At 39.0% G+C, this 13,664-nt stretch overlaps 1 protein-coding gene across 1 annotated transcript in view; it reads left to right on the top strand.

Annotated features, from left to right (window-relative positions):
- The window catches only part of LOC135219607 (coiled-coil domain-containing protein 93-like), a gene marked incomplete in the record, with an annotated part of 427,141 nt that extends 413,919 nt beyond the window's left edge, over nt 1-13,222 (top strand). Inside the window, 1 exon segment of the mRNA XM_064256502.1 lies at nt 12,364-13,222. Within this exon segment, the coding sequence (XP_064112572.1) occupies nt 12,364-12,531 (168 nt within the window).
- Nucleotides 13,223-13,664: the final 442 nt, after the last annotated feature.

Raw genomic sequence — 13,664 nt, 5'->3', positions numbered from 1 at the left:
AAACAAAATAACACCTTGATCCGTGAACTCCCAGCATCCCCCAAGGCGTGTGATTCAAAAGTTTTCGGCTGGTAGGCCTATAAGTATTTTTCCGCGAATTTAAAAAAAAACTTTTATGTCGACGTAAATTTCGTCCAGTCGGCACCCAAAAGACAATTTATCTCGACGTAAAATACGTCCAATAGGCGTTTAAGGGTTAACCTGGTCCTCTCACTAGTGGAAGAAGATAGATAGTTTGGTAATGGGAGGTGTTCACCGGGTGTGTCGCTGAACCCCTCCAGTCTTTTCTTTTCTCTTCAAACATGTCACATATCCACCATTTCATCTCGTAGGCATTTGCTAGCTTATAATGTAACTGTACCCCTCCAGTACTTTGTTTCCTCTATAAAAGTGTAACATACCCTTCTTTTTTTCTTGTTAGGTTACAAGGATTGTATTTTATGAGTATATAGAAACCTACTTTTAATACTCCAGGTTAGTCCATCTGCAGCTGCATTCCTCGATAACCTAGTTGTTTATAAGAGGGCCCAGCCATCTTCTGACTCAGCAGCTTTTTTTTTTTTTTAATTCCTGCAGTCTCTGTAGCTTCTCTATCTACTACAAAAAGGGCAGATGTTTTAATGTTTGTTCCAGCCCAGCCCTTTGGTGTAGAAGACAAATAAGCATTCTGGGGAAAAGGAAGAAAATTTCTTCTTCATCTTCATCACCATCATCATTGAGCTCATCTTTGCCCCTCTCCTCCTCTGCTTGGGTGGTAAAGGAAGACAGGGAGGTCTAAGGCCTCTCATAGGAAGTTCAGGAGGACATCTCTTACGTACTCTCCCTCATTAAAGTTGAACAATAGAACAGGTCCCACTTCACATTCACTTTTTGCGTGTTCTCTTCCTGTCTTCTTACTCGTGACCAATTACAGGGGTTGGGGCAATAGTTTTGTGGTCTGAACTGTGTTCAGTCAGATACCACCAGACCATCTACCCTCTGTGATGTGAGGCGCTGCTCTTTTAAGATGAGATTAGAACAGAGTAGGTGAGGGAATGGAATAATGGTGTGGCCTCCTGTTGCTTAAAGAACAGGCAGCTACTACAGAGCTTGAAAAAGTCTGTGGATATTGTGAATCACATTTCACTATCTCTTCTGTGTGTAAGGAGAGTTTAGTGACACTTAGTCTTCATGCATTTGCATAGACTCTTCTCCCTTGCCTTCCCAGGTGGGTGCAGATGAATTAACACCACTTCCTCCCATCATTATGCATACAGTCATCAGACTTAATGAATGGTAGGTTGTTAGTAGTGTATTGCATACTTCTGTTTACAATGTTTTGGGAAGATCACTTTGAAAGCAGTTGTGCTTCAGTTAGATTAAGATGGTCTTTTACATGATACAGTGTGCATTCTGCTACTCTCTTGAGCAACCTTTTATTAGCCTATGATTCCCTGAAGATTGGATGTCTGTCATGTCCTCTTTGTTGGTTTGTATGTAGCTTTTTTTTTTCTACATGTGCAGACTTAAAGGATATTCGTGGTATTCAGCACACAAAATATTCTATTCCTTTGAATAAGATAGATTTTCTTTCATGACTTCCTCAGTTTACATGTTAATCCATATCACTCATGAAAAAATTTACAAGTTGATTAAACACATTTTCAGGATATTACATCTCTATAATCATGTATGTTCACGCCTGAGGAAGAACTCATAGCATTTGATTAGTCAGTCTCTCCATGGGATTAATATCTCCCCCCCCCCCCCATCATTACTCTCAGATACTTCTGATCTCTTTCATCCTCCTTAAGTGTAGGGAGAAGACACCTCAGATTGGTGTTTTCTCCACAAAACCCCCTTCAGAGATACATGGAGTCAGCAGTGGAAAGGGTAGGAGTTCCACATTCTCTTTCCACCACCCACTATATTATTAATCCTTAGTGACAGCAAAGTTTTTTGCAGTGGATAGGGAAGCAGGAGTCCCACATTTGCTCTCCACCACCCAGTATATTATTAACCCTAAGTGGCAGTGAAGTGCTGTAGTATAGCCAAACCTTTAGGTAGTTTGGCCTTAAGGTTCTCTTATTTGGAAGGAGTCAACTTCCCTAAACCCAGAGTTTACCAGCCTTTCCTCCTCCAGCTATGGGAAGACAGGAGGGAGATGGAAAAAGATGGGTGGGGAAGGTTACTTCGTAACTTCCCATTACTTTAGCTGTCACAGTGAAGGTTACTAGTCTTGCTCTTAGTAAGATATCTCACTACCAATATCATCTCTCTTCCCCTTCAGATTCTCCAAGATCTGTGGCCTTGCTCACAGGTTTTAAAGAGATGACGGAGAAGGTGCTAGAAGTTGTGAGGGACCACCCTCCAAAGATTTTCACAGGCTCCTCCCTTGAGTGAGAGAGCGACTGATACTGGAGTAGGGTTGTTGAATCTTAACCATTACAGTATGTGCTGATGCTCTCTGTGGAAGTATGGCACAAGCTGTGTGGTAGTGTATCATAGGAAATAACTTTAGGCTGAAACAGTTAAGAGAAACATGTATACTTGTGAGTACTTTTCTATCAGAACCCCAAGTTTCCTATTGTTGTCTGTTAAGGGGCTGTCAGTTTGAAACTGTTTCAAACTGAAGACAGTTCTACAGGTGATTTCTAGGTTTCCACCTGACTGGAATCTTGATCTTTTGCTTGCTATACACTAGGAGTGTTACCTGGCCAGTGGGCATCCCCTGAGCTTCTGTGGGGGGGGGTCCCCCCTTTCCCCTTTTAGTAGACAAATACGTACCTTGGTTTGCTAGTAAGCACAGCAGACTCAGAGGTATTAGTTCTGACTCCTGTCTTGGTGGAAACATTCTGATCAGTTTAAATGGGTTGTCCTTGGCCCACTATGATGATGGCAGAGTTGCAGTTCAAGCTGGAAGTTTTCTACTATGCTCAATCTCATAATTTCTATGCTGAAAGGTATTAGTTTTCTGTTCCCCAAACCCATTCTCTGGGAGTAGTAATGTAAGTACGTAATAGTCACTTATTTTTGGGATGTTCTGTATCCTCCATTTTCCACTATTTCAACTTGTTCCTCCTCTTTGGCTGATCAATATTTTTGATCACTAATGTTTTCAAATTGACCCAAGCTACTCCTTGTTGTTGATATTCAAATGCCCATCCAGCATTGCTGACTCGGGGAATGGAGGGCTCCCTCTGTGCTGATAGTATCTCCTGTCAGGTCATGTTGTATGGCTTGGACTCAGCTATAATTCAGTCTTCAGTGATCTTTTTTGACTGGTTGTATGGAACTTGCATTTCTTCCATTAATAATTTTCTATCTTTTGAATTGGAAGTAAAAAGTCCTTTGCATCCTAGCCTATGCCTAACTAGGCCTTGGGCAAGGCCTTGCTCAAGAGTCTGTTTGACCAGCATAATCTTAGTGTAGAGGTATCGGGATACTCTCCCTCTCTCTCTCTCTTATTTTCTGGATCAGCATCTAGACCAAAGTATAAGCCGGGTTGTACTAGATACATGTACCTGCACTTCAAACACCTAATCTTAGTAAAGTACTTAAAATGTCCCCCCCCCACCCCCCCCCCTCTACTCCCCTTTTAACAAGGGAAGGGTGGAGGCATAGGTAGAGTTACTGTCTGAGTTTGAATTCACTTTGTGGGTTTTCATGGTTCTCCAATTTTACCCCCTTCATGAGTACCCTCTCATATACACACAGGGTACTCTGACCCATGACCTTGCTGCTCTGGTCAACCTTTTCACCAAACCAGTAGGAAGTTACAGAAATCTTGACATCCCCTACTTGCATTTCCAGGTGGCATTCAACTCCAGTTACCTGAGAGGGACTATCTCCCACTTAGTAGGCAAGTCTCTTAATATTATTATTATTATTATTATTATTATTATTATTATTATTATTATTATTATTATTATTATTATTATTACATTCTTTAGATGAACCATATTCATATGGAACAAGCCCACAAGGGCCATTATCTTGAAACTCTAGCTACCAAAGAGTATGGTGCTCATAAGGAAGTAAGAGGAGGTACAGGGAAATACAAAAAGAAATGTTGCTTATTAAAAAGAAATAAATTAATAAATAGATAAAAATGTATTAAAATGAAAGGAGAATAGCATTAGGATAGTAATGAATTACATCTTTGCTTGAACTTTTGAAGTTCCAATTTCATGACATCTTCAGGGAGACTGTTCTACAGTCCAACTGTTAGAAGAATAAAGGATTTCTGGAACTGAGAAATTCAACAGTGAGGCTTGTATCTCCAAAGGAACAAATAAATTTTTGAAGCAACTTGTTTCTCGTTGGGTATGCAAACCAGACCTATTTGGATGAACACACTTCAGCTGCCTCAGTTGATCCTTCTGACTGAAGGGAGAGTAAGGGGTAATTATCCTTTCTTACCCTGCTTAACCAAAAGGTCACCAGCCATTCCAGCTTGCACTAATGGATACTCATAATATGAAAGGCTCTGGTTTGTACTTTATCAATATTTCTTATAATAAAGACTATATTTTGATGGAGCAGCCGCTGTTTGTCCTCAAAGGAGTTACTCTCATGGGTCCCCATAGAGGCTCCATAAGATAAACTAACTAATTCTAAGATTCTCTTAGTCAGTAACGGCAGTCCCCCGCTTATCGGTGGACTCGGTTATCAGACAACCGGTTTAATGGGGCTCGTATAGCACCATAAAATCAGCAATTTATGGCGCCATAATAGGCTGAGTTCCGGTTATCGGCACCATAACATATCTAAAAGAGGTGCCATAAGCACCATTATGGCCCCATAAATTGCCAAGTTTTGCTTAATGGTGGTTTTCGCTTATCGGCACACCACTGGGAATGGTACCCCCGCTGATAACTGGGGACTGCCTGCATATATAATGCACATTGACACTGACAGAGTATAGGACTTGAGACAAAAGGGCTCTTTCCCTTGTCTTCAGTAACAACAACGGTTCCATTCTTATATCAACCTGCAAGATGTGGCAACAACGTATCCTACATATGTCGTCATTGTGTCAACCACGTATCTGCGCAAGACTCGGTCATCATTAGTACTCTTCAGTCTTTGCAAGCGTCAACACATTGCATAATGTTGTCCAGTGAAAGTGCTCCAAGATCTTATTTTGGTCATCACAGAAGAACCAAAATTCAGTCGCAAGCTAAGTACATAGTATTAAATCCCAGTGAAGTTTTAGAAATTTTTTTTTTTTTTTTTTTTTTATGAAAAGTTAGGAGATGGCGATCTCCCACGAGATGAAAATTAGTTTGGTTGATTGTTTTCAGTATCATCTTGTTAGCCGACAAACAGTGCTTAATTTTACTAAATTAGTAATTTTATAACAGTTGTTCTTGAAAGTCATTAGTATATGTCCTTTTATTTTACTCATTACCTTAGGTTACTTACTGTTAGGCTATGTAATCCTTTAGGTTACAGCATGTGAGAAAAAATGATTTGTGATCGCTGACTGTAACTGGCTTAAATCTGCCCAAACCTTGAGTTAAGTGAAACCAATTGTTTTGTTGTATTATTTAATTACCAAACGGCATACCTAGTTTTTGTGAAAATGTTCCCCAATTATCATTAATGTCAGGGAGCTTGTATGAGATTATACAATGTTTTTCCTTCACAGAACTACTTCACCGATAGCGGCTTCTACAGAAATCATATATGATGTCTGTTTGCCTACATAATTATTAAACTTACATTTTCATATAATGTCCATTGAAATTGGGCCTAATTTTAGGGGTTGTAGGTTGTTAGCCTACAACAGTACTGTTCTTGAACAAGGTCATTAGTATATGACTTTTTTTATCTTAGTAAATTACCTTAGGCTACATAATAGATTGGCTAGGCTACTTCATTTTGATCATCAGCTTAGTAGCTAACCTTGTAGGGTACGCTAGCCACAAACTGGCTCCTAACAGCGTTCAACTTCCAACCATGGGTTAAGTGAAACCAATTGTTTGGCGATAGTATTTAATTGCCGAACTGAATGGATTTTGCAAAATTGTTCCCCAATTATCATTATTATAAGGGAACTTGAATCAGATTATAAAGTGTTTTTCCTTTACAGACCTACTTCCAGTAAGTAGTTCTCTGCCAATGGCAGTGTCGCCAGGAAAACATTTGCGATGTCTGTTTGTTTACGTAATTAATAAACTTTTGCATTGTGATATAAGAGGCATTGAAATTGTACTTAAATCTACCTAGCCTATGGAAAGTTTATTTGGCAAAATATTTTCATTGAAATCAGTAGCTTAGACTATAGGGGTACATACTTGTGGTTTTTCTTATGTAGCCTATAGCCTTAATTGTGAACTGTAGTAGCCTAGACTAGATAAAGCAGTAGCCTAGAGTAGATAAATGGAGAACTCTTTAAAGAGAAAATCTATTCTTAGCCTAGACTGATAAAGCAGTAGTCTAGGCTATGTCTAGTCTAGGCTAGATGAATAATTTAGTTTTACAGTATATATACTGTAGTTAGCTTGAGTGGCATAACATTCAGTAATTTACTTTTAAATAAAAAATTATATAATAATTATATAATTTAATTAATCACTGCTACTACTACTTTATGTACCCCATAGCCTTAAAATATGATTTTTAGTAGCCTAGGCTAGATTAACAAATTAGTTTTACAGTGTACAGTTAGCTTGAATGGCCAGCAGCCAAAAACCTGGAGCACGGAAAACCCTAAATGCCCAGGCACCTGCGTTGATGAGGCCGCGAAGACTCTGAGAACTCCATAATATTTAAACCACAATCACACACACACAGACGCAACTGAACACAAAGAATCATGGGCAACAAAGCAACCGGCTTGGAAGGAAAGCAAAAGAGTCTACTCTCCAAGGCGGTCAAAGAGAGATCAACACGTCACGAGACACTGTGCCTGATCGACGACCAGCTTCCACCTCGTATACGCATGAGTTGCTAGATGCCACAGATTCCTTGCTTTACAATCTTTGATTGTTTTAACTGGTTTCCAGCTGGCGCAAGATTATCTAATTGTTAAGACCGAGGGTTTGTTAGCTATGAAAAATACAAATTGATTTAAAATTTGTCATTTTGATGCAAAATTTATTTAGTAATTACTTATATAAATATATGTGGTAATTGACCACTACTACTACTACTTTGTTATGTAGCCTATAGCTTTAAAAGTGATCTGAGTAGCCTATACTAGATAAAACAGTATCCTAGGTCAGATAAACAAATTAGTTTTACAGTACGCATACAGTTAACTTGGGTGGTGTAACATTCAAGAATTTACTTTTAGGGTAAAATTTATGTTGTGCTTAGGTTATTAAAAACAATTAGCACTTCAAAAATTTGTGAGAAATATATTTAAAATTAAATTTGTGGTAGTAATTATGAACAAGGTAATACTTACTACAGTCTTATGGATAACTGTTGTCATAACATTGTACTACAGCTACAAACTTGTGACCAAGTTGGTCTGTAGTATTCTGAGTACACTATCTATACAGTGGCTGTTGATGGTTAATACCAAGTAGATTCAAATAAAAATTGTTCCTTACAGTATATCACTACTGGGCAGCAAGTATGTAAAGCCCATACCACTTGCCATGAACAGCCCTTGTTGAAATAAGGGGAATATGATTTGTCACCAGACTTGTGAAATTTATAACATGCTTGTGGCAACAAGTTTTAAGAATGAAACAGTTAGCTTCAAGAGTCTCATTGGGTCCTAGCTTTCATTAAGGGTATGAAAGGAGGAGACTATAGTACATACATATTTCGGACAAAACTCCAGCGAGTATATTTCCCCTCCATTTCCGAGCAGATCTCATGTTTGGACCAAAACCCGTGAGCATTAGTTCGTTGAACCTCCCAAGTCAACTCTTCCAATGGAGAAGAGAGGTAATTTCTTAGGGATGTCCATTTTATCGGACAAGAAATAGATATTGCTACTGAATCTGCCCTGCTGAACCCAAAAGGATGAGGGACTCAGCTTTCAACTGTAGATAAGTTTTCTTTTGAGGTATCTCTTATTTCCCATGCAGGTATTGGATACTGAGGATCCTATTAGAGTCCACCTAACCCTGACAGAAGTGTCTGTATCTTCTGAGGGGTATAGTAATTCACCCAGGACTTCTGTCCCTTGGTTGCCAGCCAGTCACAGTATGGTTGCCAAGGCATAATCAGATTGTGCAAGCTCCCCCAAAAGGAAATGCTGTTTGCTGCATTTGCCGAATTGAAAACTATAGAAGAAACCCTTTACCAGGTTCAAGGAAAATGGAACAATGCAGCTATCATGGATAAGACCCAAGTCACTTACCGGGTAGCCCCAGTCTTCTGTTCCTTCACCTTTAAAATGATTAATCATGTGAAGGCAGATTTTCAAAATTTTGTAGTAACTGGGAAATGAGAGCCAATGGCAGAACTAAAGTCATTTGCCTTTAGCTTTGATAATTCTCCTAAGGAATAGCCAATATTTGTCCTTCCTTTGAAAGGAAAAAGCTCCCTCTGGACATAACTACTCAATAGTCTGAGACCCCTATGACAAAAATCTGAGAGGGAAAGGCCTTGGCTGAATTTCATGCTAGGATGCACCTCATTGGTATTATAACCTGTACTACATTGTTGGAAGTTGACATCAAAAGGCTTTTAGAACCATCCATAACAATTTTCACAGTTGTGGCCAAATCACATATGTGAACCTATGGGGAGCACTCTGATTTTCTAGTGTCGTACAAAGGTTCAGATGGAAACATTTGAGGGCTTCAAGATGTCACTTCCTAAAGTAACCTCCTTATTACATTCTAACCCTTTCTATAAGGACCCATTTGAGGAGTCTGTTGTGGCTCAACTCAATGAATGAGCCCAACAAAAGAATCGTACAATATATGCTCTCCTTGGAAAAGGGGAATCTAGGAAATAAAAAACCAGAGATTTCCCTTTTTCCCCAAACCAAAGAAGGCTAATTGTGACTTGGAGTCATATAAGTCTCCAGTCACCCCTAAAGGATTCTCTCAAAATCAAAGTGACAACAGCAGGAAAAACATCCCTTTCGAAGTGTCCAAAAACACACTTACTAACTGGAATGCCTATCAAAGGCAAAGGAAGAGGTGGGGCTCAGTAGGAATTTTATGGTTGGGGGTTGGCTTCTACAGCATCACATGCAATGGAAACTCTGGGACACAGTATTACCGTCAACAGGCTAGAGTGGAATTGGTCTAACCAGACCCCTCTTTGGAAGATTACATACAGAAGGCCCTTTTAAAGGAGCCATAGAGAAACATGTGAATATTCACCACTAAGCATGTCCCTTCAGTTGCCCCAAGAAGGATTCCTTCAAATGAAGGGTGATCTTTGACCTATGAAAATTGAACAAACATATTGTTTGTCACAGTTTTCAGATGACTACTGTTGGCTAGTACGTTCAATCGTTCTGCAATGGACTTGGACCATTTCTATAGATTTGAAAGCTCCATATTGACACATCCCTATTGCCTTTCCTTTCAGCCCATTCTTAGGGTTCTGTATAGAGAAGGTAATATATAGATGTGGGTTAAACATTACCCCAAGAATCTTTACAAAATTAACAATATTAGTTGTCTGGGAACTTGGACAAGAAGATATTCAACTGGTAGCCTACCTAGATGATTGGTTAATCTGGGGGCCATCAGAGAAGAGTGCTTATGAAGTCTAAGAGTGGTAGTGAACAGGCTGTAAGAAAAAGGCTTTCTAATAAATGAGAACAAATCCTGCCTTACACCCAGCAGACACTATCAGTGGCTGGAACTTTGTCGGGATACTCTTCACAGCCAGATGTCTCTTCCCACCAATAAAAGGTTCCTTGCACACCCAAGAGTGTCCAGAAGGTAGTTAGAACATACGATGGGCCTGTTATAGTTTGCATCTGTGGTAGACCCAATCCTTTGATTGCAACTGAAAAATGTAAACAAATTTTGGCTATTACATGCAAGAAAAAAAATTCCGATCGGCCTCATCAAAGGAATAAAGTTGGGAGATTCTCTGGTCGTGGTATGGCAAACAGTTCACCGACTCCTCCATCTGTACGAGTGATACTACACACGGATACCACTTTTGACAGGTTGGGGAGGTCATTGTGAGGATCGTCAGGTAGCAGGGAGGTGTTCTTCTGCTCTGAGGAAATGTCATATTCTCTTTCTGGAACTGATGGTTGCCTTTGTCTCAGAAAACTGCAACCTTCAAAAGGGACACATATTGTGGGATCTAGACAACATGACTGCAATGTCCTGCATCAAGAAGTTGGGCTCTCAATACAGTAATTATTATCTATCCTTGTCCGCAATTCACCTCACAGGGTCTTTCAATCTAATAGCAGACTCTATTATGGGAAATGACAGTGTCAGCAGAGTGGAGGTTAGATAATCATTCTGTTCAATTAATTGCCAACATGCTTCCACATCCGGATGTGGACCTATTTGCCACAAGCAAGAAACACCAACTTCCAGATTTCAAAGGTTTTGAACAAGCTTCTAACCTTTAAAGGAACTGCTTACTTGATAGTCCCAAATTGATCAATCAGGCATTGGTTTCTGTTACTTAAACAGTGGGTGAAAAACTCAATTCCATTATCGTCTGCTGTCCTATCCCTGACATTAGGAGGGCAAGTCGTCTATGCATCCTCCCTTTTGAGCAGAGACCTTCACGTATTGATATTTTAAATCTTGTCTACTGTGAAAATTACCCACCAAACATTGCTAGGTACCTAGTGCAGCAGTTGCAAAGTTACAGACATCATCTATTCAACAATACCAGTCCATATGGAAAGTATGGTTAGGTTATATCCATGCTGAGAGCCCAGTCGAGATCTCTGTCGAAGATAAATGTCTTGCTGTTACAAGAGTCATGGCATACAAGGCAGTAGTAACAGAACCCTTGCTTTATGGATTTGGTATTGATTCTAAAATAGAAATGGTTACGTCTCCAGTATTTGGCATTACAAAGACCTGCTTCTGTAAGGCTTCCAGTTATGTATGTGGTCTCTGAATAAGGTGCTTCAGCTTCTGTCAGCCCCTCAGTTCAGTGGGCCCAATACAGCTACCTCATATGTTGTACAATCTTGACTGCTTAGGCATGAAGAGCTCGTATTAGTGAACTGGACTCTCTTAAACAGGGATGCTACATCATTCAAACAGCTCGTTCCCTGGCCCATCATTCTTGACCAATAAAGAGAACCCTTTAAAGGGGAAATTGCCTATTCTGATAAGAAGGCTGTACTTGTCAGACAAAACATTATGCCCAGTTCAAGCACTTAAGGTTTACTTAGAGGTTACGGCAAACATCCCAGAAGGTCCGTTTTTCCTACACCCAAGCACAAACAAAGCATTCTCTATTATTTGCTGAGAATAAATTTAGTTCCCCTTATGAAAAAGGTAGATCCATACTCCTTTTGCAAGACATGTGACATTAGGAAAGTAAGAGTACATTGTTAGCTTTCTTCAGAAATGCTTCTTTTGAAGAAGTCTCATGAGTGTACAGGGTGGTCATCAGAGACAGTATGGTTAGTCTTGACCCCATAGATTCTGAAGTGGAAAACCAAGGGTCTTCTTAATGTGTTGGGTATGCTATCACTAGGCAAGATGCAACAAAATTGCAACCAAACCCAGCATATTTAGGTAAGTCACTGTAGAATTACATCTTAATATTCATAAGTTCTTGTTTAGTTTCCTGTTCTTAGTTACCAAACCCTGTGAGTATCTGGAATAAAAACAGTGGTTTAAAACGTGTGGCTTGACCTTGGACCAAAATATTTTATCTGAGTTGTTGGGATTGAAATTCAAGAGCATAAGTCATTTTGTCACCTGTCAATTTCTTTGGTAAGCTTCTTTGAGGATGAACAGCGGCAACAGTATCCAAAAACAGGTTGTGACATAGGGAAAACCTATTGGTAGTTGCTGTGAGTCCTCAAACACACCCACTTTCTCTGAAAAGGAATGGGATTTGATGAATAATTATCCTGCAAAGACCAAAGAGAATAATGAAGACCGGGTCTTGTGCAGGTGCTCTATGTAAGATGTGCTGTTGCCACAACTTGCAGGTTGACATAGGAATGGAACTGTGGTAGTTGCTGTAGACAAGGGAAAGAGCCCTTGTCTTGAGTCATTTACTACTCTGTAAAAAATAGGTTTTTCCTACCTCAAAACTTGTTTTATCATAAAAAATAAAATTTGCTTTCTTTGGACCATTTTCTATGCAATTGTAACTGGGGGACCTGGTATAGTTTATGCTGTCTAAGCTGGCAAGAAAATAATAATTATTTTTGTTTTTAATAAGAAATATTATTAGGATTCTGGATATAGAAATATTAGTATTATAGATATAATGAATTTTTTTCCTTTCCAGGTTGAGAGGAGGAGAACAGAAGAGAAATCACATCATAAAAAATTAATGGATGAACTGAGCCACCTTCAGGAACTTAATCGCCACTATGCAAAGATTGTGTATCAGTTAAGCCAAGAAATCAATAAGAATGAAATTTTACATCAAAAACTAGCAGCTCATGGGAACTGATTAAATTACTGACATTTATCTTTTGAATAAGGTCATTCTGACATTGTATTTAATATACTGAAGTTTTTCTGACCAAACTTTATCAATGCATATTAAGAAAGATTTTCAGAACAATGAGCCATGAGTTTGTTATGGATATATTTGTTTTCACAGAGGTGATTATTCATACAAGTACTGGAGAACCTCGGTCCTCGACCGTATAAGAACTCAACATAATCGGATTTAGACACAAAATTTCGAGTAAATTTTGCATTAGAGCTTGAACAAAAAACCAGAACTGACCCAATAAACCATATTATTTTTGTAAACAAAAGTGTTTTGGTCAGTTGGCATGAGTTGGTATTGCTCCCACACATCATTTCAACCCTGCTCAGCTCTGCATCGAGTGTTTTGGTCCCGTACATTAGTTTTTGTGGCCCTTTGTTCTGTATTTTCATTAAATCATGGGCCCCAAGAGAGCCATTGCAGGCAGCATATATGTATTACCGTGATAGGCTACCAGGGCAGTGCTGTGGTTTGTTTACATCTGCTCATGGCAAATGGCTGTAAGGCAAACTGCCTTAGTTTTTGTAAGATTGTGATAACAGGCATAATTTAGCTTATTTTTAATATTTTAATAAACCAGTCCGAGAACAGCCATTGTTAGGCTCAGAGGTCTTTATAATAATAATAATAATAATATTTTAATAATTGACTGTTTAATTACGGTTATTTTTCAATATTTTATATCTAAATTGTGTAGAAATGTTTGATCTTTCACGTGGAAGCAATAATTTTGTCATAAATGTGTTTGCTTATGTGCTGTAATTGATTCAAAAATGCTAATTTTTATGGGGTGCAATTTTCAAATTTTCCAACCTACTTATGTTGACATTTTGTATCGTAGCTAAGTAAGCTAGTGGCGTTGGGTTTGCATCTTCTTCTAAATTCATCATTTGTCGACCCAATGGCGTCAACTATGTTTTGTAGGATTGACGCATTTTTTTTCATGAATTTTTCCCAAAAATAACTTACATATGACGTGCCCGGCACATCACCTGTGCACTTACGGAAAAAAATTTATTGATGCGCTACGCGTCATCAGACCATGAGAGGGTTAAAAGTGTCAATACTCGTGCACATTGGTGGTTCTG

This window comes from Macrobrachium nipponense, chromosome 1 (genome assembly GCF_015104395.2).
Source record: "Macrobrachium nipponense isolate FS-2020 chromosome 1, ASM1510439v2, whole genome shotgun sequence".
Classification (NCBI taxonomy): Eukaryota; Metazoa; Arthropoda; class Malacostraca; order Decapoda; family Palaemonidae; genus Macrobrachium; species Macrobrachium nipponense.
This window is presented reverse-complemented; position numbering and strand designations above follow the sequence as displayed.